We start from the raw sequence: 24534 nt of genomic DNA, 5'->3' as shown, positions 1-24534 counted from the left end.
CCCTTACTCAAGCCGTAACACAGTAGACGTTTTCTTGTGTCCTTCTGTTTTGTGTGATATGTTATGTTTCTGCGATATGTCTGAATTTGTAACTTTCCCTCCAATTCGTATGATATGGTTACATCCATGATGTATGATAAATTACGAATTCCAATTACTATTATATGTTACGAATTTTCATACTTGTTAATGCCATACTTGTACATTTTTGTTGGTGAAAAATCTATACAACCAAGCTAAACCAAACTTCAGCTGTCACCTGAATAAATTGGCTACACTAGCTATCTAGCTAGCCCTTTGTCACCCTTCCACATCCTGTCTCAGCTCACGTCTCACAGCGTCTGTGTCCTAAGAAGGTATCTGCTGAAGCCAGACCCAATTGCAAACATAATCCACCAAATTCTTCTTCTTCTTCTTCTTCTTCTTCTTATTATTATTATACCAGCCTCTAAAATCATTGACAGGTAGCTTGATGAAAAGCATCAATAATTGTTTTAAATAAATACATACATATTATTTTGAATAAATATCAAAAATAATGTGGATAGCCTACATGGAGGTATCAGGGAATATGGTCAAAATGCAGACACAGTGGACAGATAGGAGAAACATTTTAGCAGGATGTGTAAACGGACAAACCTTGATCAGATAGTGATTGGAACATAATGATCAGATGACAAAACCCACATGTTGGAGCAAGGTGTAAACAAGGCTAGAGAGACAGCGAGGGAGTTGAGAGGAAGGAAAGTAGCCTACTACAGCAGTGAGAGGTAGACTATTGTGGAGGAGACAAGACTCATTCCGGACCCATCGCACAACTACGTTGCACTAGAGTCGATCTGGCTGCGGGTGAAAGACTTGAGCAGCAGGAGCTGAATTTGCATGAAGACGGACTATTGCCTGTTGATAAATTGACGAAAACCAGGATGTATTTTGGTAAGTAGGTACTTCTACAGTAGGAAATTATCAGAATGCATTTAGGTAGCCTAAATATATATATGTATATATATTTGTTTTTACGGAAACGGGTTATACAAATTAAAATGTATGTCCCAAGTCTAATCGATATTGTTTTCATGGCTCAGTAGCTTAAATGCGCTCTTTGCGGGTGTGTGAAACAGAAATAGCATGTTGCCCATCCTGTATGTTGCCTATCCGGCAAAGTTGTTAAGTCTGCCTTTTTGTTTTGTTTTCTTTATATATTCCATGCACTTGGTGTAGCCTAATTTTGCATAAAATGTATTATTGTCTAATGCAGTATAGTATAGCCTAATCAAGTCCCAGTGGACAAAACGTTAGTTGACAAATCCAACCGAATGTAAATCAAAATTAGACATTGAACTGACGTCTGTGCCCAGGGCGCTTTGTTTATGTTTAAGTTGACTTGGCCTACATACACATTGTCCCAGAGATCGGCACAACTCTTACCACTTTCTGTCTGAATGTCTCCATGGCCCCAAGGCAATCTGCTGGCATTTCACTGTGTTTTCATTCATGGTCTTTACTGTAATAATGATACTCCTGTTTCCTCACCTCAGAACTCTATGTGGTGATAAAGCATGACAATACTCCCTACGGTCATGCCTGATCTGCTACATAATACTCCTCCACAGTCTATCTGCTTCCCAAATGGTACCTTATTCTGTACATAGTGCACTGCTTTTGACCAGAGCCCTATGGGAGTGACCAATGGGATTAATTACAAATAATAGAATGCATTTGCCTCCCTGCATGTCTCTCAGCCACAGGGAATGTTATTACTATCTATACAGTTTCCGTTACAGTTTCCGTTACTCTATACAGAGAGAGAGAGACAGAGAGAGAGCATGGGACTAAGAGAGGGACTGAGAGAGAGACAGACAGCGAGAGAGAGAGAGAGACTGAGACAGAGAGAGACAGAGCGACTGAGAGAGAGACAGACAGAGAGACACAGCGCGAGAGAGACTGAGACAGAGAGAGACAGAGAGAGAGAGACAAAGAGAGAGACTGAGAGAGAGACACAGAGAGAGAGAGAGAGAGCGAGACAGAGAGAAACAGAGACACTGCGAGAGAGAGAGAGAAACAGAGAGAGAGACAGACAGAGAGAGAGAGAATATTTATGTTTATTTATTTTCCCCTTTGTACTTGAACTATTTGCACACACTATTTGTCTTTATTATTTTTTGAAGTTTTGTGAGTGTAATGTTTACTGTTAATTTGGATGGTTTATTTCACTTTAGTTTATTATCTACTTCACTTGCTTTGCAATGTTAACATATGTTTCCCATTCCAATAAAGCCCTTAAATTGACATTTAATTTAATTTAATTGAGAGAGAGCTGTGAACTATCTGAGAGAAAAGGCAAGAAGGGCCTTCTATGCCATCAAAAGGAATACAAAATTCGACATACCAATTGTGACCAACCACCTTGATTCAGCCTTATGTAGCAAAATATGAAATTGTGTTTTTTACATTGGATTAAAGCCGAGACAGAGTTACAAAATGGTATATCATACACTGCATTTGAGGAACAATGGGGAAGTAATTCTGCTTTGAAATTCGATAAACTTGTAACCTCACTTTTGAGAAAAAGGCCTTTGAATGTTTTGGTACCTACTGTAGAGCTCTTCTTTGTCTACACCCATCCAGCATCATTCACACCCTCTTAAGCTTTATCCCCACCCATCTCTTTAAGGGTTGATCCGAGCATTCTGTCCCTACAACAGCAATCAAGCACCCAAGCTAACTGGCTAACATTGACTAGCTTGCTAGCTACTTCCAGACACAAATGAGAGAACAGCTCACTGACCATTTTACTAGCCCTAGCAGAGCTGGTTAGGCTGTTTTTATGTTATCCAGAGTGTAATTTTTTTTGCCAACGTTTACTGACACCGGCCATATTCAACGGGTGTTGAGCGTTCGGAAATGTGTCAGTTATTCTGCGCTCTGGCACATTCAGATGAGAATGTTCTGAAATCGGAGTAGATAGCCAGAGGGAATTTACCAGCTACTTCTATCAACAGTTGTTGCAGTGACATTCTATTGAAATTGTTACTTGCGTAGTGGAGTCTTTTGTTATGATATGTAGTTAGTTAGCTAGGTAAGCAATGAACCATAATCCCAACTCATTACGTTACTACCCTGCATGAATCTGCAAGTAGCTAACCAACCAGGTTCAATGTTAGCTAGCTAACATTAGGCTTTAACTAGCCAAGCAAATGGCTCTGAGATACGAATAATACGATTATACACGTAATGTAACGTTAGTTAGCTAGCTAGTTAAAGTGTACTGTTAGCTAGCTAACAGTACATGTTAGCTAGCTAACAGTACATGTTAGCTAGCTAACAGTTACACTAGCTAACAGTACACTTTAACTTACACTTTAACACTTTAACTTGAACTGAAAACAACTTTCTGTCAAAATTAGAAACGTGTAATATCTGAAACTGTAGCTAGCTAGACTATCTTACCTGTATACATCATGGATGGACGCTTCTTCGTGTCATGGATGCCATGGTTGCGCTTAGTTTGAAAATGTAATCCGGAGACAGCTGTTTTCTCCATCTCTTTAGCTATCATACTCGAATTTAAGCTGCGTTAGACAGGATTACCTACACATACTGACCAGCTCAAATAGACAGAAGCGTGCTATATGGCAGACCAATCCGAACTCATCTCTCGGCATGTCCAGCCCACTTATTATCTCAGCCAATCATGGCTAGTGGGAAGGTTGCTCGCTTTTTCTGTGGTTAAACCAACTGGCTCATAATTTAACAATCATATTCATATTTAGAGATGGCATACAAGTTTGTTATTAAGGCACATGAAGGTTCACATGTTCCAGAAGGCATTTCGGCCCAAAAAAAACACATTTTGATAAAACAAAAAACTTTAAGTTCAAATGACTCTCATGTGAAGTAGTGACCACGACATACACCTAGTTTCCTGAAACGAGTCACAAGTAGGATCTGGCTAAAAATACAATACAGAACCTATTGCTCTTTATGGTTTTGAGGTCTGGGGTCCACTCACCTACCAAGATTTCATAAAATGGGACAAACATTATTTGACCCTAAACAGAGAGTACACAGTGGCAGAATATCTGACCACTGTGACTGAACCAAAATTAAGGAAAGCTTTGATTATATACAGACTCAGTGAGCATAGCCTAGCTATTGAGAAAGGCAGCCGTAGGCAGACCGTGCTCTCAAGAGAAACTGAGTGCACTTCCTAACCTCCTGCCAAATGTATGACCATATTAGAGAAACATATTTCCCTCAGATTACACAGACTCACAAAGAATTTGAAAACAAATCCAATCTTGATAAACTCCCATATCTATTGGGTGAAATACCACAGTCTGCCACCACAGCAGCAAGATTTGTGACCTGTTATCACAAGAAAAGAGAGAGAGAGAGCGAGAAAGGGGGGAGAGAGAGAGAGAGAGAGACAGAGAGAGAGAGAGAGACAGAGAGAGAGAGAGAGAGAGAGGGGGAGAGAGAGAGAGGGTGGGAGAGAGAGAGAGAGAGAGGGACAGGGACAGGGACAGGGACAGGAACAGAGAAAACACATGCACAAACACAGACTCACACATACACTTGTAGGGTAATCAGGTCTAATGGTTGTGCAGCAGGGTGTGCGTGGGCCTCTGATTGATACGATTATATATTCTGGTTCTGAATCAAACTGTAATCAGGCTCTGTAGAAATGCAAAAACAAAAACATCACTCCATAATCAGGAACTCAGCCACACAAACAAAGCTAATCACAGAGGAGGACACATTAATGAGTTTATGTCCTTGCGTGTGAATGTCAGTAAACTGTGATTGACCCCCTCTCCCTCACCCTCTTTTTGTAACGAGAAAAATCTGTTTAGAATTGACTTGATCACTGCGTCTCCTAGGTAACGTCTGTCAGAACACCACCATGCACTCATTGGCCCGTGGGCCCTCTGCGAGCGGTACCCAAACATCCATGGCGCTGAAGCCCCTCCTCCCGTTCAGCCTGTTCCCTGGCTTCAGTGAAGTGAGTAGTGGCAATCACCACCATCACCATAGTTACAATGCTGTCAATCACTTTGTTGTCTTCACAGAAGATTGATGCCCCTACCACCCAGAGCCATATATTTATATGTAAATATATGGCTCTGTTTCCATCTGCACACTTGTGTAGATCTGAAGAGATTAGATAAGCAACCAATGTTATTACTGGTATCTCTGCTTTACCCTTCTGATAGGCCAGGTGGAAACACCCCCTAAGGGTTGATTTGGGATTGGGCGCCTGTCACAATAATCCATATTGACACTGAGGTGACCTAGAGTGACCCAGCTAAGGGCCACAACCATTGACAAAGAAAGGTGGGACTCTGCAGGATGATATTCGTCTAATGGTTTAATCATCATGTCACACGGCAGAGACTGAAATCTGGTCAAACACAGCAGTTGAGAAACTCATTTATTACAGTACATGTCAGTTAACCATCTCCCATAGAGATTAGGTTCAAATTAACATGGATAAGTAATACACTATGGGCCTCCTGAGTTGCACAGCGGTCTAAGGCACTGCATTGCAGTGCTTGAGGCGTCACCACAGACATGGGTTTGATCCCAGGCTGTGTCACAGCCGGGCCGTGACCTGGAGACCCATGTGGCGGCGCACAATTGTTACAGCGTCGTCCGGGTTAGGGGAGGGTTTGGCTGGCTGGGTTGTCCTTGTCCCATGGTGCTCTAGCGACTCCTTGTGGCGGGCTGGGTGCCTGCAAGCTGATTGTGCGGCTTGGCAAGGTTTCGGAGGACGCATGGCTCTCGACCTTCTCATTTCCCGAGTCCGTACGGGAGTTGCAGCAATGGGACAAGACTGTAACTACCAATTGGATATCTCAAAATTGAGGAGAAATAATGCACTCTGTCCTCCATGGGCCCACCATGCGTGCAATTTTCTGTCTGCTTAAAAACTCTGAAATGCAGAGAAACAACATATCACTCTTAATATATATGTATAAATTCAGACCTGACATACCGTACATTGTTCTTTTTGTTTAGTTGTTGTCTCTTAGTTAGTAGTACACAATTCTTTGACATTTCTCCACACATCCTGAGGTGAGCTTTACTCCAGTGGTTCCGTGGACCACCAGGGTACTGCAGGTGGTCTGCGATTATTAGTATTATTTCTTTATTTTTTGCAGTTTTTTTTATTCCAAAAATAATAACAGTTGGGAGTATTCATGGTATTATAAGCAATGTTACATTACTTTTCACAATGTAAATTGTTAACAATAATAATAATCATAATAGGCCTTTCATTTGTTACATTCATTGCTAAATATGGACTACATTTGGCCTCCCGAGTGGCGCAGCGGTCTAATGCACTGCATCGCAGTGTTGTGCCGTCACTACAGCCGTGACCAGGAGTCCCATGGGGTGGTGCACAATTGGCCCAGCGTCATACGGGTCTTTCTATTAGAACTCTCAGTCCAGGACTTTCTATTAGAACTCTCTGTCTAGGTATTTTTATTAGAACTCTCTGTCCAGGACTTTCTATTAGAACTCTCTGTCCTGGTATTTTTATTAGAACTCTCTGTCCAGGTATTTCTATTAGAACTCTCTGTCCAGGACTTTCAATTAGAACTCTCTGTCCAGGTATTTTTATTAGAACTCTCTGTCCTGGTATTTTTATTAGAACTCTCTGTCCAGGTATTTTTATTAGAACTCTCTGTCCAGGTATTTTTATTAGAACTCTCTGTCCTGGTATTTTTATTAGAACTCTCTGTCCAGGTATTTTTATTAGAACTCTCTGTCCAGGTATTTTTATTAGAACTCTCTGTCCAGGTATTTTTATTAGAACTCTCTGTCCAGGTATTTTTATTAGAACTCTCTGTCCAGGTCTTTCTATTAGAACTCTCTGTCCAGGTCTTTCTATTAGAACTCTCTGTCCAGGTCTTTCTATTAGAACTCTCTGTCCTGGTCTTTCTATTAGATCTCTCTGCCCAGGCCTTTGGGCAGGTGGGTGAGTTGCCCCTGTGTTGAAAATGCACTGGCTAGTCCTGGCCCCTGAGACAAGCTGGCTACTCCTGGCCCCTGAGACACACTGACTACTCCTGGCCACTGAGACACACTGACTACTCCTGGCCCCAGAGACACACTGACTACTCCTGGCCCCTGAGACACACTGACTACTCCTGGCCCCTGAGACACACTGACTACTCCTGGCCCCTGAGACACACTGACTACTCCTGGCCCCTGAGACACACTGGCTACTCCTGGCCCCAGAGACAAGCTGGCTACTCCTGGCCCCTGAGACATGCTGACTACTCCTGGCCCCAGAGACAAGCTGGCTAGTCCTGGCCCCTGAGACATGCTGACTAGTCCTGGCCCCTGAGACACACTGGCTAGTCCTGGCCCCTGAGACACACTGACTACTCCTGGCCCCTGAGACATGCTGACTAGTCCTGGCCCCTGAGACACATTGGCTACTCCTGGCCCCTGAGACATGCTGACTAGTCCTGGCCCCTGAGACACACTGATTACTCCTGGCCCCAGAGACAAGCTGGCTACTCCTGGCCCCAGAGACAAGCTGGCTACTCCTGGCCCCTGAGACACGCTGACTAGTCCTGGCCCCTGAGACATGCTGACTAGTCCTGGCCCCTGAGACACATTGGCTACTCCTGGCCCCTGAGACACATTGGCTACTCCTGGCCCCTGAGACATGCTGACTAGTCCTGGCCCCTGAGACACACTGACTACTCCTGGCCCCAGAGACAAGCTGGCTACTCCTGGCCCCAGAGACAAGCTGGCTACTCCTGGCCCCTGAGACATGCTGACTAGTCCTGGCCCCTGAGACACACTGGCTAGTCCTGGCCCCTGAGACACACTGACTACTCCTGGCCCCTGAGACACACTGGCTACTCCTGGCCCCTGAGACACGCTGACTAGTCCTGGCCCCTGAGACATGCTGACTAGTCCTGGCCCCTGAGACACATTGGCTACTCCTGGCCCCTGAGACACATTGGCTACTCCTGGCCCCTGAGACATGCTGACTAGTCCTGGCCCCTGAGACATACTGACTACTTCTGGCCCCTGAGACACGCTGACTAGTCCTGGCCCCTGAGACATGTTGACTAGTCCTGGCACCTGAGACACACTGGCTACTCCTGGCCCCTGAGACATGCTGACTAGTCCTGGCCCCTGAGACACACTGGCTACTCCTGGCCCCTGAGACACGCTGACTAGTCCTGGCCCCTGAGACATGCTGACTAGTCCTGGCCCCTGAGACACGCTGGCTACTCCTGGCCCCTGAGACACGCTGACTAGTCCTGGCCCCTGAGGCAAGCTGACTAGTCCTGGCCCCTGAGACAAGCTGACTAGTCCTGGCCCCTGAGACATGCTGACTAGTCCTGGCCCCTGAGACACACTGGCTAGTCCTGGCCCCTGAGACACACTGACTACTCCTGGCCCCTGAGACACACTGGCTACTCCTGGCCCCTGAGACACGCTGACTAGTCCTGGCCCCTGAGACAAGCTGGCTACTCCTGGCCCCAGAGACAAGCTGGCTACTCCTGGCCCCTGAGACATGCTGACTAGTCCTGGCCCCTGAGACACACTGGCTAGTCCTGGCCCCTGAGACACACTGACTACTCCTGGCCCCTGAGACACACTGGCTACTCCTGGCCCCTGAGACACGCTGACTAGTCCTGGCCCCTGAGACATGCTGACTAGTCCTGGCCCCTGAGACACATTGGCTACTCCTGGCCCCTGAGACACATTGGCTACTCCTGGCCCCTGAGGCATGCTGACTAGTCCTGGCACCTGAGACACACTGGCTACTCCTGGCCCATGAGACACGCTGACTACTCCTGGCCCCTGAGACATGCTGACTAGTCCTGGCCCCTGAGACACGCTGGCTACTCCTGGCCCCTGAGACACGCTGACTAGTCCTGGCCCCTGAGGCAAGCTGACTAGTCCTGGCCCCTGAGACAAGCTGACTAGTCCTGGCCCCTGAGACATGCTGACTAGTCCTGGCCCCTGAGACACGTTGACTAGTCCTGGCACCTGAGACACACTGGCTACTCCTGGCCCCTGAGACATGCTGACTAGTCCTGGCCCCTGAGATACACTGGCTACTCCTGGCCCCTGAGACACGCTGACTAGTCCTGGCCCCTGAGACATGCTGACTAGTCCTGGCCTCTGAGACAAGCTGACTAGTCCTGGCCCCTGAGACATGCTGACTAGTCCTGGCCCCTGAGACATGCTGACTAGTTATGGCCCCTGAGACATGCTGACTAGTCCTGGCCCCTGAGACACGCTGGCTACTCCTGGCCCCTGAGACACGCTGACTAGTCCTGGCCCCTGAGGCAAGCTGACTAGTACTGGCCCCTGAGACAAGCTGACTAGTCCTGGCCCCTGAGACATGCTGACTAGTCCTGGCCTCTGAGACAAGCTGACTAGTCCTGGCCCCTGAGACATGCTGACTAGTCCTGGCCCCTGAGACATGCTGACTAGTTATGGCTCCTGAGACAAGCTGACTTGTCCTGGCCCCTGAGACATACTGACTACTCCTGGCCCCTGAGACACACTGACTACTCCTGGCCCCTGAGACACACTGACTACTCCTGGCCCCTGAGACACACTGGCTACTCCTGGCCCCAGAGACAAGCTGGCTACTCCTGGCCCCTGAGACATGCTGACTACTCCTGGCCCCAGAGACAAGCTGGCTAGTCCTGGCCCCTGAGACATGCTGACTAGTCCTGGCCCCTGAGACACACTGGCTAGTCCTGGCCCCTGAGACACACTGACTACTCCTGGCCCCTGAGACATGCTGACTAGTCCTGGCCCCTGAGACACATTGGCTACTCCTGGCCCCTGAGACATGCTGACTAGTCCTGGCCCCTGAGACACACTGATTACTCTTGGCCCCAGAGACAAGCTGGCTACTCCTTGCCCCAGAGACAAGCTGGCTACTCCTGGCCCCTGAGACACGCTGACTAGTCCTGGCCCCTGAGACATGCTGACTAGTCCTGGCCCCTGAGACACATTGGCTACTCCTGGCCCCTGAGACATGCTGACTAGTCCTGGCCCCTGAGACACACTGACTACTCCTGGCCCCAGAGACAAGCTGGCTACTCCTGGCCCCAGAGACAAGCTGGCTACTCCTGGCCCCTGAGACATGCTGACTAGTCCTGGCCCCTGAGACACACTGGCTAGTCCTGGCCCCTGAGACACACTGACTACTCCTGGCCCCTGAGACACACTGGCTACTCCTGGCCCCTGAGACACGCTGACTAGTCCTGGCCCCTGAGACATGCTGACTAGTCCTGGCCCCTGAGACACATTGGCTACTCCTGGCCCCTGAGACACATTGGCTACTCCTGGCCCCTGAGACATGCTGACTAGTCCTGGCCCCTGAGACATACTGACTGCTTCTGGCCCCTGAGACACGCTGACTAGTCCTGGCCCCTGAGACATGTTGACTACTCCTGGCCCCTGAGACATGCTGACTACTCCTGGCCCCTGAGACACGCTGGCTACTCCTGGCCCCTGAGACACGCTGACTAGTCCTGGCCCCTGAGGCAAGCTGACTAGTCCTGGCCCCTGAGACAAGCTGACTAGTCCTGGCCCCTGAGACATGCTGACTAGTCCTGGCCCCTGAGACACACTGGCTAGTCCTGGCCCCTGAGACACACTGACTAGTCCTGGCCCCTGAGACACACTGGCTACTCCTGGCCCCTGAGACACGCTGACTAGTCCTGGCCCCTGAGACAAGCTGGCTACTCCTGGCCCCAGAGACAAGCTGGCTACTCCTGGCCCCTGAGACATGCTGACTAGTCCTGGCCCCTGAGACACACTGGCTAGTCCTGGCCCCTGAGACACACTGACTACTCCTGGCCCCTGAGACACACTGGCTACTCCTGGCCCCTGAGACATGCTGACTAGTCCTGGCCCCTGAGACATGCTGACTAGTCCTGGCCCCTGAGACACATTGGCTACTCCTGGCCCCTGAGACATGCTGACTAGTCCTGGCCCCTGAGACACGCTGGCTACTCCTGGCCCATGAGACACGCTGACTACTCCTGGCCCCTGAGACATGCTGACTAGTCCTGGCCCCTGAGACACGCTGGCTACTCCTGGCCCCTGAGACACGCTGACTAGTCCTGGCCCCTGAGGCAAGCTGACTAGTCCTGGCCCCTGAGACAAGCTGACTAGTCCTGGCCCCTGAGACATGCTGACTACTCCTGGCCCCTGAGACACACTGACTACTCCTGGCCCCTGAGACACACTGACTACTCCTGGCCCCTGAGACACACTGACTACTCCTGGCCCCTGAGACACACTGGCTACTCCTGGCCCCAGAGACAAGCTGGCTACTCCTGGCCCCTGAGACATGCTGACTACTCCTGGCCCCAGAGACAAGCTGGCTAGTCCTGGCCCCTGAGACATGCTGACTAGTCCTGGCCCCTGAGACACACTGGCTAGTCCTGGCCCCTGAGACACACTGACTACTCCTGGCCCCTGAGACATGCTGACTAGTCCTGGCCCCTGAGACACATTGGCTACTCCTGGCCCCTGAGACATGCTGACTAGTCCTGGCCCCTGAGACACACTGATTACTCCTGGCCCCAGAGACAAGCTGGCTACTCCTGGCCCCAGAGACAAGCTGGCTACTCCTGGCCCCTGAGACACGCTGACTAGTCCTGGCCCCTGAGACATGCTGACTAGTCCTGGCCCCTGAGACACATTGGCTACTCCTGGCCCCTGAGACACATTGGCTACTCCTGGCCCCTGAGACATGCTGACTAGTCCTGGCCCCTGAGACACACTGACTACTCCTGGCCCCAGAGACAAGCTGGCTACTCCTGGCCCCAGAGACAAGCTGGCTACTCCTGGCCCCTGAGACATGCTGACTAGTCCTGGCCCCTGAGACACACTGGCTAGTCCTGGCCCCTGAGACACACTGACTACTCCTGGCCCCTGAGACACACTGGCTACTCCTGGCCCCTGAGACACGCTGACTAGTCCTGGCCCCTGAGACATGCTGACTAGTCCTGGCCCCTGAGACACATTGGCTACTCCTGGCCCCTGAGACACATTGGCTACTCCTGGCCCCTGAGACATGCTGACTAGTCCTGGCCCCTGAGACATACTGACTACTTCTGGCCCCTGAGACACGCTGACTAGTCCTGGCCCCTGAGACATGTTGACTAGTCCTGGCACCTGAGACACACTGGCTACTCCTGGCCCCTGAGACATGCTGACTAGTCCTGGCCCCTGAGACACACTGGCTACTCCTGGCCCCTGAGACACGCTGACTAGTCCTGGCCCCTGAGACATGCTGACTAGTCCTGGCCCCTGAGACACGCTGGCTACTCCTGGCCCCTGAGACACGCTGACTAGTCCTGGCCCCTGAGGCAAGCTGACTAGTCCTGGCCCCTGAGACAAGCTGACTAGTCCTGGCCCCTGAGACATGCTGACTAGTCCTGGCCCCTGAGACACACTGGCTAGTCCTGGCCCCTGAGACACACTGACTACTCCTGGCCCCTGAGACACACTGGCTACTCCTGGCCCCTGAGACACGCTGACTAGTCCTGGCCCCTGAGACAAGCTGGCTACTCCTGGCCCCAGAGACAAGCTGGCTACTCCTGGCCCCTGAGACATGCTGACTAGTCCTGGCCCCTGAGACACACTGGCTAGTCCTGGCCCCTGAGACACACTGACTACTCCTGGCCCCTGAGACACACTGGCTACTCCTGGCCCCTGAGACACGCTGACTAGTCCTGGCCCCTGAGACATGCTGACTAGTCCTGGCCCCTGAGACACATTGGCTACTCCTGGCCCCTGAGACACATTGGCTACTCCTGGCCCCTGAGGCATGCTGACTAGTCCTGGCACCTGAGACACACTGGCTACTCCTGGCCCATGAGACACGCTGACTACTCCTGGCCCCTGAGACATGCTGACTAGTCCTGGCCCCTGAGACACGCTGGCTACTCCTGGCCCCTGAGACACGCTGACTAGTCCTGGCCCCTGAGGCAAGCTGACTAGTCCTGGCCCCTGAGACAAGCTGACTAGTCCTGGCCCCTGAGACATGCTGACTAGTCCTGGCCCCTGAGACACGTTGACTAGTTCTGGCACCTGAGACACACTGGCTACTCCTGGCCCCTGAGACATGCTGACTAGTCCTGGCCCCTGAGATACACTGGCTACTCCTGGCCCCTGAGACACGCTGACTAGTCCTGGCCCCTGAGACATGCTGACTAGTCCTGGCCTCTGAGACAAGCTGACTAGTCCTGGCCCCTGAGACATGCTGACTAGTCCTGGCCCCTGAGACATGCTGACTAGTTATGGCCCCTGAGACATGCTGACTAGTCCTGGCCCCTGAGACACGCTGGCTACTCCTGGCCCCTGAGACACGCTGACTAGTCCTGGCCCCTGAGGCAAGCTGACTAGTACTGGCCCCTGAGACAAGCTGACTAGTCCTGGCCCCTGAGACATGCTGACTAGTCCTGGCCTCTGAGACAAGCTGACTAGTCCTGGCCCCTGAGACATGCTGACTAGTCCTGGCCCCTGAGACATGCTGACTAGTTATGGCTCCTGAGACAAGCTGACTTGTCCTGGCCCCTGAGACATACTGACTACTCCTGGCCCCTGAGACACACTGACTACTCCTGGCCCCTGAGACACACTGACTACTCCTGGCCCCTGAGACACACTGGCTACTCCTGGCCCCAGAGACAAGCTGGCTACTCCTGGCCCCTGAGACATGCTGACTACTCCTGGCCCCAGAGACAAGCTGGCTAGTCCTGGCCCCTGAGACATGCTGACTAGTCCTGGCCCCTGAGACACACTGGCTAGTCCTGGCCCCTGAGACACACTGACTACTCCTGGCCCCTGAGACATGCTGACTAGTCCTGGCCCCTGAGACACATTGGCTACTCCTGGCCCCTGAGACATGCTGACTAGTCCTGGCCCCTGAGACACACTGATTACTCTTGGCCCCAGAGACAAGCTGGCTACTCCTTGCCCCAGAGACAAGCTGGCTACTCCTGGCCCCTGAGACACGCTGACTAGTCCTGGCCCCTGAGACATGCTGACTAGTCCTGGCCCCTGAGACACATTGGCTACTCCTGGCCCCTGAGACATGCTGACTAGTCCTGGCCCCTGAGACACACTGACTACTCCTGGCCCCAGAGACAAGCTGGCTACTCCTGGCCCCAGAGACAAGCTGGCTACTCCTGGCCCCTGAGACATGCTGACTAGTCCTGGCCCCTGAGACACACTGGCTAGTCCTGGCCCCTGAGACACACTGACTACTCCTGGCCCCTGAGACACACTGGCTACTCCTGGCCCCTGAGACACGCTGACTAGTCCTGGCCCCTGAGACATGCTGACTAGTCCTGGCCCCTGAGACACATTGGCTACTCCTGGCCCCTGAGACACATTGGCTACTCCTGGCCCCTGAGACATGCTGACTAGTCCTGGCCCCTGAGACATACTGACTGCTTCTGGCCCCTGAGACACGCTGACTAGTCCTGGCCCCTGAGACATGTTGACTACTCCTGGCCCCTGAGACATGCTGACTACTCCTGGCCCCTGAGACACGCTGGCTACTCCTGGCCCCTGAGACACGCTGACTAGTCCTGGCCCCTGAGGCAAGCTGACTAGTCCTGGCCCCTGAGACAAGCTGACTAGTCCTGGCCCCTGAGACATGCTGACTAGTCCTGGCCCCTGAGACACACTGGCTAGTCCTGGCCCCTGAGACACACTGACTACTCCTGGCCCCTGAGACACACTGGCTACTCCTGGCCCCTGAGACACGCTGACTAGTCCTGGCCCCTGAGACAAGCTGGCTACTCCTGGCCCCAGAGACAAGCTGGCTACTCCTGGCCCCTGAGACATGCTGACTAGTCCTGGCCCCTGAGACACACTGGCTAGTCCTGGCCCCTGAGACACACTGACTACTCCTGGCCCCTGAGACACACTGGCTACTCCTGGCCCCTGAGACATGCTGACTAGTCCTGGCCCCTGAGACATGCTGACTAGTCCTGGCCCCTGAGACACATTGGCTACTCCTGGCCCCTGAGACATGCTGACTAGTCCTGGCCCCTGAGACACGCTGGCTACTCCTGGCCCATGAGACACGCTGACTACTCCTGGCCCCTGAGACATGCTGACTAGTCCTGGCCCCTGAGACACGCTGGCTACTCCTGGCCCCTGAGACACGCTGACTAGTCCTGGCCCCTGAGGCAAGCTGACTAGTCCTGGCCCCTGAGACAAGCTGACTAGTCCTGGCCCCTGAGACATGCTGACTAGTCCTGGCCCCTGAGACACGTTGACTAGTCCTGGCACCTGAGACACACTGGCTACTCCTGGCCCCTGAGACATGCTGACTAGTCCTGGCCCCTGAGATACACTGGCTACTCCTGGCCCCTGAGACACGCTGACTAGTCCTGGCCCCTGAGACATGCTGACTAGTCCTGGCCCCTGAGACACGCTGGCTACTCCTGGCCCCTGAGACACGCTGACTAGTCCTGGCCCCTGAGGCAAGCTGACTAGTACTGGCCCCTGAGACAAGCTGACTAGTCCTGGCCCCTGAGACATGCTGACTAGTCCTGGCCTCTGAGACAAGCTGACTAGTCCTGGCCCCTGAGACATGCTGACTAGTCCTGGCCCCTGAGACATGCTGACTAGTTATGGCTCCTGAGACAAGCTGACTTGTCCTGGCCCCTGAGACATACTGACTACTCCAGGCCCCTGAGGCATGCTGACTACTCCTGGCCCCTGAGACATGCTGACTACTCCTGGACCCTGAGACACGCTGACTAGTCCTGGCCCCAGAGACACGCTGACTAGTCCTGGCCCCTGAGACATGCTGACTACTCCTGGCCCCTGAGACATACTGACTAGTCCTGGCCCCTGAGACATGCTGACTAGTTATGGCTCCTGAGACAAGCTGACTTGTCCTGGCCCCTGAGACATACTGACTACTCCTGGCCCCTGAGACATGCTGACTACTCCTGGCCCCTGAGACACGCTGACTAGTCCTGGCCCCAGAGACACGCTGACTACTCCTGGCCCCTGAGACATACTGACTACTCCTGGCCCCTGAGACAAGCTGACTACTCCTGGCCCCTGAGACATACTGACTACTCCTGGCCCCTGAGACAAGCTGACTAGTCCTGGCCCCTGAGACATGCTGACTAGTCCTGGCCCCTGAGACACACTGGCTAGTCCTGGCCCCTGAGACACACTGACTACTCCTGGCCCCTGAGACACACTGGCTACTCCTGGCCCCTGAGACACGCTGACTAGTCCTGGCCCCTGAGACAAGCTGGCTACTCCTGGCCCCAGAGACAAGCTGGCTACTCCTGGCCCCTGAGACATGCTGACTAGTCCTGGCCCCTGAGACACACTGGCTAGTCCTGGCCCCTGAGACACACTGACTACTCCTGGCCCCTGAGACACACTGGCTACTCCTGGCCCCTGAGACATGCTGACTAGTCCTGGCCCCTGAGACATGCTGACTAGTCCTGGCCCCTGAGACACATTGGCTACTCCTGGCCCCTGAGACATGCTGACTAGTCCTGGCCCCTGAGACACGCTGGCTACTCCTGGCCCATGAGACACGCTGACTACTCCTGGCCCCTGAGACATGCTGACTAGTCCTGGCCCCTGAGACACGCTGGCTACTCCTGGCCCCTGAGACACGCTGACTAGTCCTGGCCCCTGAGGCAAGCTGACTAGTCCTGGCCCCTGAGACAAGCTGACTAGTCCTGGCCCCTGAGACATGCTGACTAGTCCTGGCCCCTGAGACACGTTGACTAGTCCTGGCACCTGAGACACACTGGCTACTCCTGGCCCCTGAGACATGCTGACTAGTCCTGGCCCCTGAGATACACTGGCTACTCCTGGCCCCTGAGACACGCTGACTAGTCCTGGCCCCTGAGACATGCTGACTAGTCCTGGCCCCTGAGACACGCTGGCTACTCCTGGCCCCTGAGACACGCTGACTAGTCCTGGCCCCTGAGGCAAGCTGACTAGTACTGGCCCCTGAGACAAGCTGACTAGTCCTGGCCCCTGAGACATGCTGACTAGTCCTGGCCTCTGAGACAAGCTGACTAGTCCTGGCCCCTGAGACATGCTGACTAGTCCTGGCCCCTGAGACATGCTGACTAGTTATGGCTCCTGAGACAAGCTGACTTGTCCTGGCCCCTGAGACATACTGACTACTCCAGGCCCCTGAGGCATGCTGACTACTCCTGGCCCCTGAGACATGCTGACTACTCCTGGACCCTGAGACACGCTGACTAGTCCTGGCCCCAGAGACACGCTGACTAGTCCTGGCCCCTGAGACATGCTGACTACTCCTGGCCCCTGAGACATACTGACTAGTCCTGGCCCCTGAGACATGCTGACTAGTTATGGCTCCTGAGACAAGCTGACTTGTCCTGGCCCCTGAGACATACTGACTACTCCTGGCCCCTGAGACATGCTGACTACTCCTGGCCCCTGAGACACGCTGACTAGTCCTGGCCCCAGAGACACGCTGACTACTCCTGGCCCCTGAGACATACTGACTACTCCTGGCCCCTGAGACAAGCTGACTACTCCTGGCCCCTGAGACATACTGACTACTCCTGGCCCCTTAGACAAGCTGACTAGTCCTGGCCCCTGAGACACGCTGACTAGTCCTGGCCCCTGAGGCAAGCTGACTAGTCCTGGCCCCTGAGACATGCTGACTAGTCCTGGCCCCTGAGACACACTGGCTAGTCCTGGCCCCTGAGACACACTGACTACTCCTGGCCCCTGAGACACACTGGCTACTCCTGGCCCCTGAGACAAGCTGGCTACTCCTGGCCCCAGAGACAAGCTGGCTACTCCTGGCCCCTGAGACATGCTGACTAGTCCTGGCCCCTGAGACACACTGGCTAGTCCTGGCCCCTGAGACATGCTGACTAGTCCTGGCCCCTGAGACACGCTGGCTACTCCTGGCCCCTGAGACACGCTGACTAGTCCTGGCCCCTGAGGCAAGCTGACTAGTCCTGGCCCCTGAGACAAGCTGACTAGTCCTGGCCCCCGAGACATGCTGACTAGTCCTGGCCTCTGAGACAAGCTGACTAGTCCTGGCCCCTGAGACATACTGACTACTCCAGGCCCCTGAGGCATACTGACTACTCCTGGCCCCTGAGACATGCTGACTAGTTATGGCTCCTGAGACAAGCTGACTTGTCCTGGCCCCTGAGACATACTGACTACTCCAGGCCCCTGAGACACGCTGACTAGTCCTGGCCCCTGATGCAAGCTGACTAGTACTGGCCCCTGAGACAAGCTGACTAGTCCTGGCCCCTGAGACATGCTGACTATGACTAGTCCTGGCCTCTGAGACAAGCTGACTAGTCCTGGCCCCTCAGACATGCTGACTAGTCCTGGCCCCTGAGACATGCTGACTAGTTATGGCTCCTGAGACAAGCTGACTTGTCCTGGCCCCTGAGACACACTGGCTAGTCCTGGCCCCTGAGACACACTGACTACTCCTGGCCCCTGAGACACACTGGCTACTCCTGGCCCCGGAGACAAGCTGGCTACTCCTGGCCCCAGAGACAAGCTGGCTACTCCTGGCCCCTGAGACATGCTGACTAGTCCTGGCCCCTGAGACACACTGGCTAGTCCTGGCCCCTGAGACATGCTGAGTAGTCCTGGCCCCTGAGACATGCTGACTAGTTATGGCTCCTGAGACAAGCTGACTTGTCCTGGCCCCTGAGACATACTGACTACTCCAGGCCCCTGAGGCATGCTGACTACTCCTGGCCCCTGAGACATGCTGACTACTCCTGGACCCTGAGACACGCTGACTAGTCCTGGCCCCAGAGACACGCTGACTAGTCCTGGCCCCTGAGACATGCTGACTACTCCTGGCCCCTGAGACATACTGACTAGTCCTGGCCCCTGAGACATGCTGACTAGTTATGGCTCCTGAGACAAGCTGACTTGTCCTGGCCCCTGAGACATACTGACTAGTCCTGGCCCCTGAGACACGCTGACTAGTCCTGGCCCCTGAGGCAAGCTGACTAGTCCTGGCCCCTGAGACATGCTGACTAGTCCTGGCCCCTGAGACACACTGGCTAGTCCTGGCCCCTGAGACACACTGACTACTCCTGGCCCCTGAGACACACTGGCTACTCCTGGCCCCTGAGACAAGCTGGCTACTCCTGGCCCCAGAGACAAGCTGGCTACTCCTGGCCCCTGAGACATGCTGACTAGTCCTGGCCCCTGAGACACACTGGCTAGTCCTGGCCCCTGAGACATGCTGACTAGTCCTGGCCCCTGAGACACGCTGGCTACTCCTGGCCCCTGAGACACGCTGACTAGTCCTGGCCCCTGAGGCAAGCTGACTAGTCCTGGCCCCTGAGACAAGCTGACTAGTCCTGGCCCCCGAGACATGCTGACTAGTCCTGGCCTCTGAGACAAGCTGACTAGTCCTGGCCCCTGAGACATACTGACTACTCCAGGCCCCTGAGGCATACTGACTACTCCTGGCCCCTGAGACATGCTGACTAGTTATGGCTCCTGAGACAAGCTGACTTGTCCTGGCCCCTGAGACATACTGACTACTCCAGGCCCCTGAGACACGCTGACTAGTCCTGGCCCCTGATGCAAGCTGACTAGTACTGGCCCCTGAGACAAGCTGACTAGTCCTGGCCCCTGAGACATGCTGACTATGACTAGTCCTGGCCTCTGAGACAAGCTGACTAGTCCTGGCCCCTCAGACATGCTGACTAGTCCTGGCCCCTGAGACATGCTGACTAGTTATGGCTCCTGAGACAAGCTGACTTGTCCTGGCCCCTGAGACACACTGGCTAGTCCTGGCCCCTGAGACACACTGACTACTCCTGGCCCCTGAGACACACTGGCTACTCCTGGCCCCGGAGACAAGCTGGCTACTCCTGGCCCCAGAGACAAGCTGGCTACTCCTGGCCCCTGAGACATGCTGACTAGTCCTGGCCCCTGAGACACACTGGCTAGTCCTGGCCCCTGAGACATGCTGAGTAGTCCTGGCCCCTGAGACATGCTGACTAGTTATGGCTCCTGAGACAAGCTGACTTGTCCTGGCCCCTGAGACATACTGACTACTCCAGGCCCCTGAGGCATGCTGACTACTCCTGGCCCCTGAGACATGCTGACTACTCCTGGACCCTGAGACACGCTGACTAGTCCTGGCCCCAGAGACACGCTGACTAGTCCTGGCCCCTGAGACATGCTGACTACTCCTGGCCCCTGAGACATACTGACTAGTCCTGGCCCCTGAGACATGCTGACTAGTTATGGCTCCTGAGACAAGCTGACTTGTCCTGGCCCCTGAGACATACTGACTACTCCTGGCCCCTGAGACATGCTGACTACTCCTGGCCCCTGAGACACGCTGACTAGTCCTGGCCCCAGAGACACGCTGACTACTCCTGGCCCCTGAGACATACTGACTACTCCTGGCCCCTGAGACAAGCTGACTACTCCTGGCCCCTGAGACATACTGACTACTCCTGGCCCCTTAGACAAGCTGACTAGTCCTGGCCCCTGAGACACGCTGACTCGTCCTGGCCCCTGAGGCAAGCTGACTAGTCCTGGCCCCTGAGACATGCTGACTAGTCCTGGCCCCTGAGACACACTGGCTAGTCCTGGCCCCTGAGACACACTGACTACTCCTGGCCCCTGAGACACACTGGCTACTCCTGGCCCCTGAGACAAGCCTGCTACTCCTGGCCCCAGAGACAAGCTGGCTACTCCTGGCCCCTGAGACATGCTGACTAGTCCTGGCCCCTGAGACACACTGGCTAGTCCTGGCCCCTGAGACATGCTGACTAGTCCTGGCCCCTGAGACACGCTGACTAGTCCTGGCCCCTGAGACACGCTGACTAGTCCTGGCCCCTGAGGCAAGCTGACTAGTCCTGGCCCCTGAGACAAGCTGACTAGTCCTGGCCCCCGAGACATGCTGACTAGTCCTGGCCTCTGAGACAAGCTGACTAGTCCTGGCCCCTGAGACATACTGACTACTCCAGGCCCCTGAGGCATACTGACTACTCCTGGCCCCTGAGACATGCTGACTAGTTATGGCTCCTGAGACAAGCTGACTTGTCCTGGCCCCTGAGACATACTGACTACTCCAGGCCCCTGAGACACGCTGACTAGTCCTGGCCCCTGATGCAAGCTGACTAGTACTGGCCCCTGAGACAAGCTGACTAGTCCTGGCCCCTGAGACATGCTGACTATGACTAGTCCTGGCCTCTGAGACAAGCTGACTAGTCCTGGCCCCTCAGACATGCTGACTAGTCCTGGCCCCTGAGACATGCTGACTAGTTATGGCTCCTGAGACAAGCTGACTTGTCCTGGCCCCTGAGACACACTGGCTAGTCCTGGCCCCTGAGACACACTGACTACTCCTGGCCCCTGAGACACACTGGCTACTCCTGGCCCCTGAGACAAGCTGGCTACTCCTGGCCCCAGAGACAAGCTTGCTACTCCTGGCCCCTGAGACATGCTGACTAGTCCTGGCCCCTGAGACACACTGGCTAGTCCTGGCCCCTGAGACATGCTGACTAGTCCTGGCCCCTGAGACACGCTGGCTACTCCTGGCCCCTGAGACACACTGACTAGTCCTGGCCGCTGAGGCAAGCTGACTAGTCCTGGCCCCTGAGACAAGCTGACTAGTCCTGGCCCCCGAGACATGCTGACTAGTCCTGGCCTCTGAGACAAGCTGACTAGTCCTGGCCCCTGAGACATACTGACTACTCCAGGCCCCTGAGGCATACTGACTACTCCTGGCCCCTGAGACATGCTGACTAGTTATGGCTCCTGAGACAAGCTGACTTGTCCTGGCCCCTGAGACATACTGACTACTCCAGGCCCCTGAGACACGCTGACTAGTCCTGGCCCCTGATGCAAGCTGACTAGTACTGGCCCCTGAGACAAGCTGACTAGTCCTGGCCCCTGAGACATGCTGACTATGACTAGTCCTGGCCTCTGAGACAAGCTGACTAGTCCTGGCCCCTCAGACATGCTGACTAGTCCTGGCCCCTGAGACATGCTGACTAGTTATGGCTCCTGAGACAAGCTGACTTGTCCTGGCCCCTGAGACATACTGACTACTCCAGGCCCCTGAGGCATGCTGACTACTCCTGGCCCCTGAGACATGCTGACTACTCCTGGACCCTGAGACACGCTGACTAGTCCTGGCCCCAGAGACACGCTGACTAGTCCTGGCCCCTGAGACATGCTGACTACTCCTGGCCCCTGAGACATACTGACTAGTCCTGGCCCCTGAGACATGCTGACTAGTTATGGCTCCTGAGACAAGCTGACTAGTCCTGGCCCCTGAGACATACTGACTACTCCTGGCCCCTGAGACATGCTGACTACTCCTGGCCCCTGAGACACGCTGACTAGTCCTGGCCCCAGAGACACGCTGACTACTCCTGGCCCCTGAGACATACTGACTACTCCTGGCCCCTGAGACAAGCTGACTACTCCTGGCCCCTGAGACATACTGACTACTCCTGGCCCCTGAGACAAGCTGACTAGTCCTGGCCCCTGAGACACGCTGACTAGTCCTGGCCCCTGAGGCAAGCTGACTAGTCCTGGCCCCTGAGACATGCTGACTAGTCCTGGCCCCTGAGACACACTGGCTCGTCCTGGCCCCTGAGACACACTGACTACTCCTGGCCCCTGAGACACACTGGCTACTCCTGGCCCCTGAGACAAGCTGGCTACTCCTGGCCCCAGAGACAAGCTGGCTACTCCTGGCCCCTGAGACATGCTGACTAGTCCTGGCCCCTGAGACACACTGGCTAGTCCTGGCCCCTGAGACATGCTGACTAGTCCTGGCCCCTGAGACACGCTGGCTACTCCTGGCCCCTGAGACACGCTGACTAGTCCTGGCCCCTGAGGCAAGCTGACTAGTCCTGGCCCCTGAGACAAGCTGACTAGTCCTGGCCCCCGAGACATGCTGACTAGTCCTGGCCTCTGAGACAAGCTGACTAGTCCTGGCCCCTGAGACATACTGACTACTCCAGGCCCCTGAGGCATACTGACTACTCCTGGCCCCTGAGACATTCTGACTAGTTATGGCTCCTGAGACAAGCTGACTTGTCCTGGCCCCTGAGACATACTGACTACTCCAGGCCCCTGAGGCATGCTGACTACTCCTGGCCCCTGAGACATGCTGACTACTCCTGGCCCCTGAGACACGCTGACTAGTCCTGGCCCCAGAGACACGCTGACTACTCCTGGCCCCTGAGACATGCTGACTACTCCTGGCCCCTGAGACATACTGACTAATCCTGGCCCCTGAGACATGCTGACTAGTTATGGCTCCTGAGACAAGCTGACTTGTCCTGGCCCCTGAGACATACTGACTACTCCTGGCCCCTGAGACATGCTGACTACTCCTGGCCCCTGAGACACGCTGACTAATCCTGGCCCCAGAGACACGCTGACTACTCCTGGCCCCTGAGACATGCTGACTAGTCCTGGCCCCCGAGACATGCTGACTAGTCCTGGCCTCTGAGACAAGCTGACTAGTCCTGGCCCCTGAGACATACTGACTACTCCAGGCCCCTGAGGCATACTGACTACTCCTGGCCCCTGAGACATTCTGACTAGTTATGGCTCCTGAGACAAGCTGACTTGTCCTGGCCCCTGAGACATACTGACTACTCCTGGCCCCTGAGACATGCTGACTACTCCTGGCCCCTGAGACACGCTGACTAATCCTGGCCCCAGAGACACGCTGACTACTCCTGGCCCCTGAGACATACTGACTAGTCCTGGCCCCTGAGACATGCTGACTAGTCCTGGCCCCTGAGACACGCTGACTACTCCTGGCCCCTGAGACATGCTGACTAGTCCTGGCCCCTGAGACATACTGACTAGTCCTGGCCCCTGAGACATGCTGACTAGTCCTGGCCCCTGAGACACGCGGACTACTCCTGGCCCCTGAGACATGCTGACTAGTCCTGGCCCCTGAGACATGCTGACTACTCCTGGCCCCTGAGACATGCTGACTAGTCCTGGCCCCTGAGACATGCTGACTAGTCCTGGCCCCTGAGACATGCTGACTACTCCTGGCCCCTGAGACACGCTGACTAGTCCTGGCCCCTGAGACATGCTGACTAGTCCCTTCCCCTGAGACATACTGACTAGTCCTGGCCCCTGAGACATGCTGACTAGTCCCTTCCCCTGAGACATACTGACTAGTCCTGGCCCCTGAGACATGCTGACTACTCCTGGCCCCTGAGACACGCTGACTACTCCTGGCCCCTGAGGGCTCTCCTTCCTGCGCTTGGTAATGAATGTAATGAATGTGTAAAGCTATTCTGTCTATGACACGGTTTCGGAGATAAACAGCAAAACACTTACTCAGAGGAGAATGTTGCCACTTTCACATTTTCAGTGTTTTAGGTTAACACCTACACTTCAAAGTGTGTGTGTTACGACAGCTATCCCTCTAATAACTCTCTCTCTGTAAGGCCACTCTGCCCCCTGATGGGAAACTAAACACACGTTGGTCAGGGT

General features: G+C 54.4%; 1 protein-coding gene across 2 annotated transcripts in view; it reads left to right on the top strand.

Annotated features, from left to right (window-relative positions):
* Positions 1-671: 671 nt before the first annotated feature.
* The window catches only part of LOC110496870 (zinc finger protein 385D-like), a 54975-nt gene continuing 31112 nt past the window's right edge, over positions 672-24534 (top strand). Inside the window, exons 1-2 of one of the 2 annotated variants that reach the window (XM_036953370.2) lie at positions 672-936; positions 4884-5005. In XM_036953370.2, coding sequence (XP_036809265.1) covers positions 927-936; positions 4884-5005 — 132 coding nt within the window. In that variant the 5' untranslated portion in view covers positions 672-926. The remainder of the gene's footprint in view (positions 937-4883; positions 5006-24534) is intronic. The other variant, XM_036953371.2, reaches the window with a different exon arrangement.

This window comes from Oncorhynchus mykiss, chromosome 18 (genome assembly GCF_057628025.1).
Source record: "Oncorhynchus mykiss isolate SJ-2025 chromosome 18, ASM5762802v1, whole genome shotgun sequence".
NCBI classification, from domain to species: Eukaryota; Metazoa; Chordata; class Actinopteri; order Salmoniformes; family Salmonidae; genus Oncorhynchus; species Oncorhynchus mykiss.
This window is presented reverse-complemented; position numbering and strand designations above follow the sequence as displayed.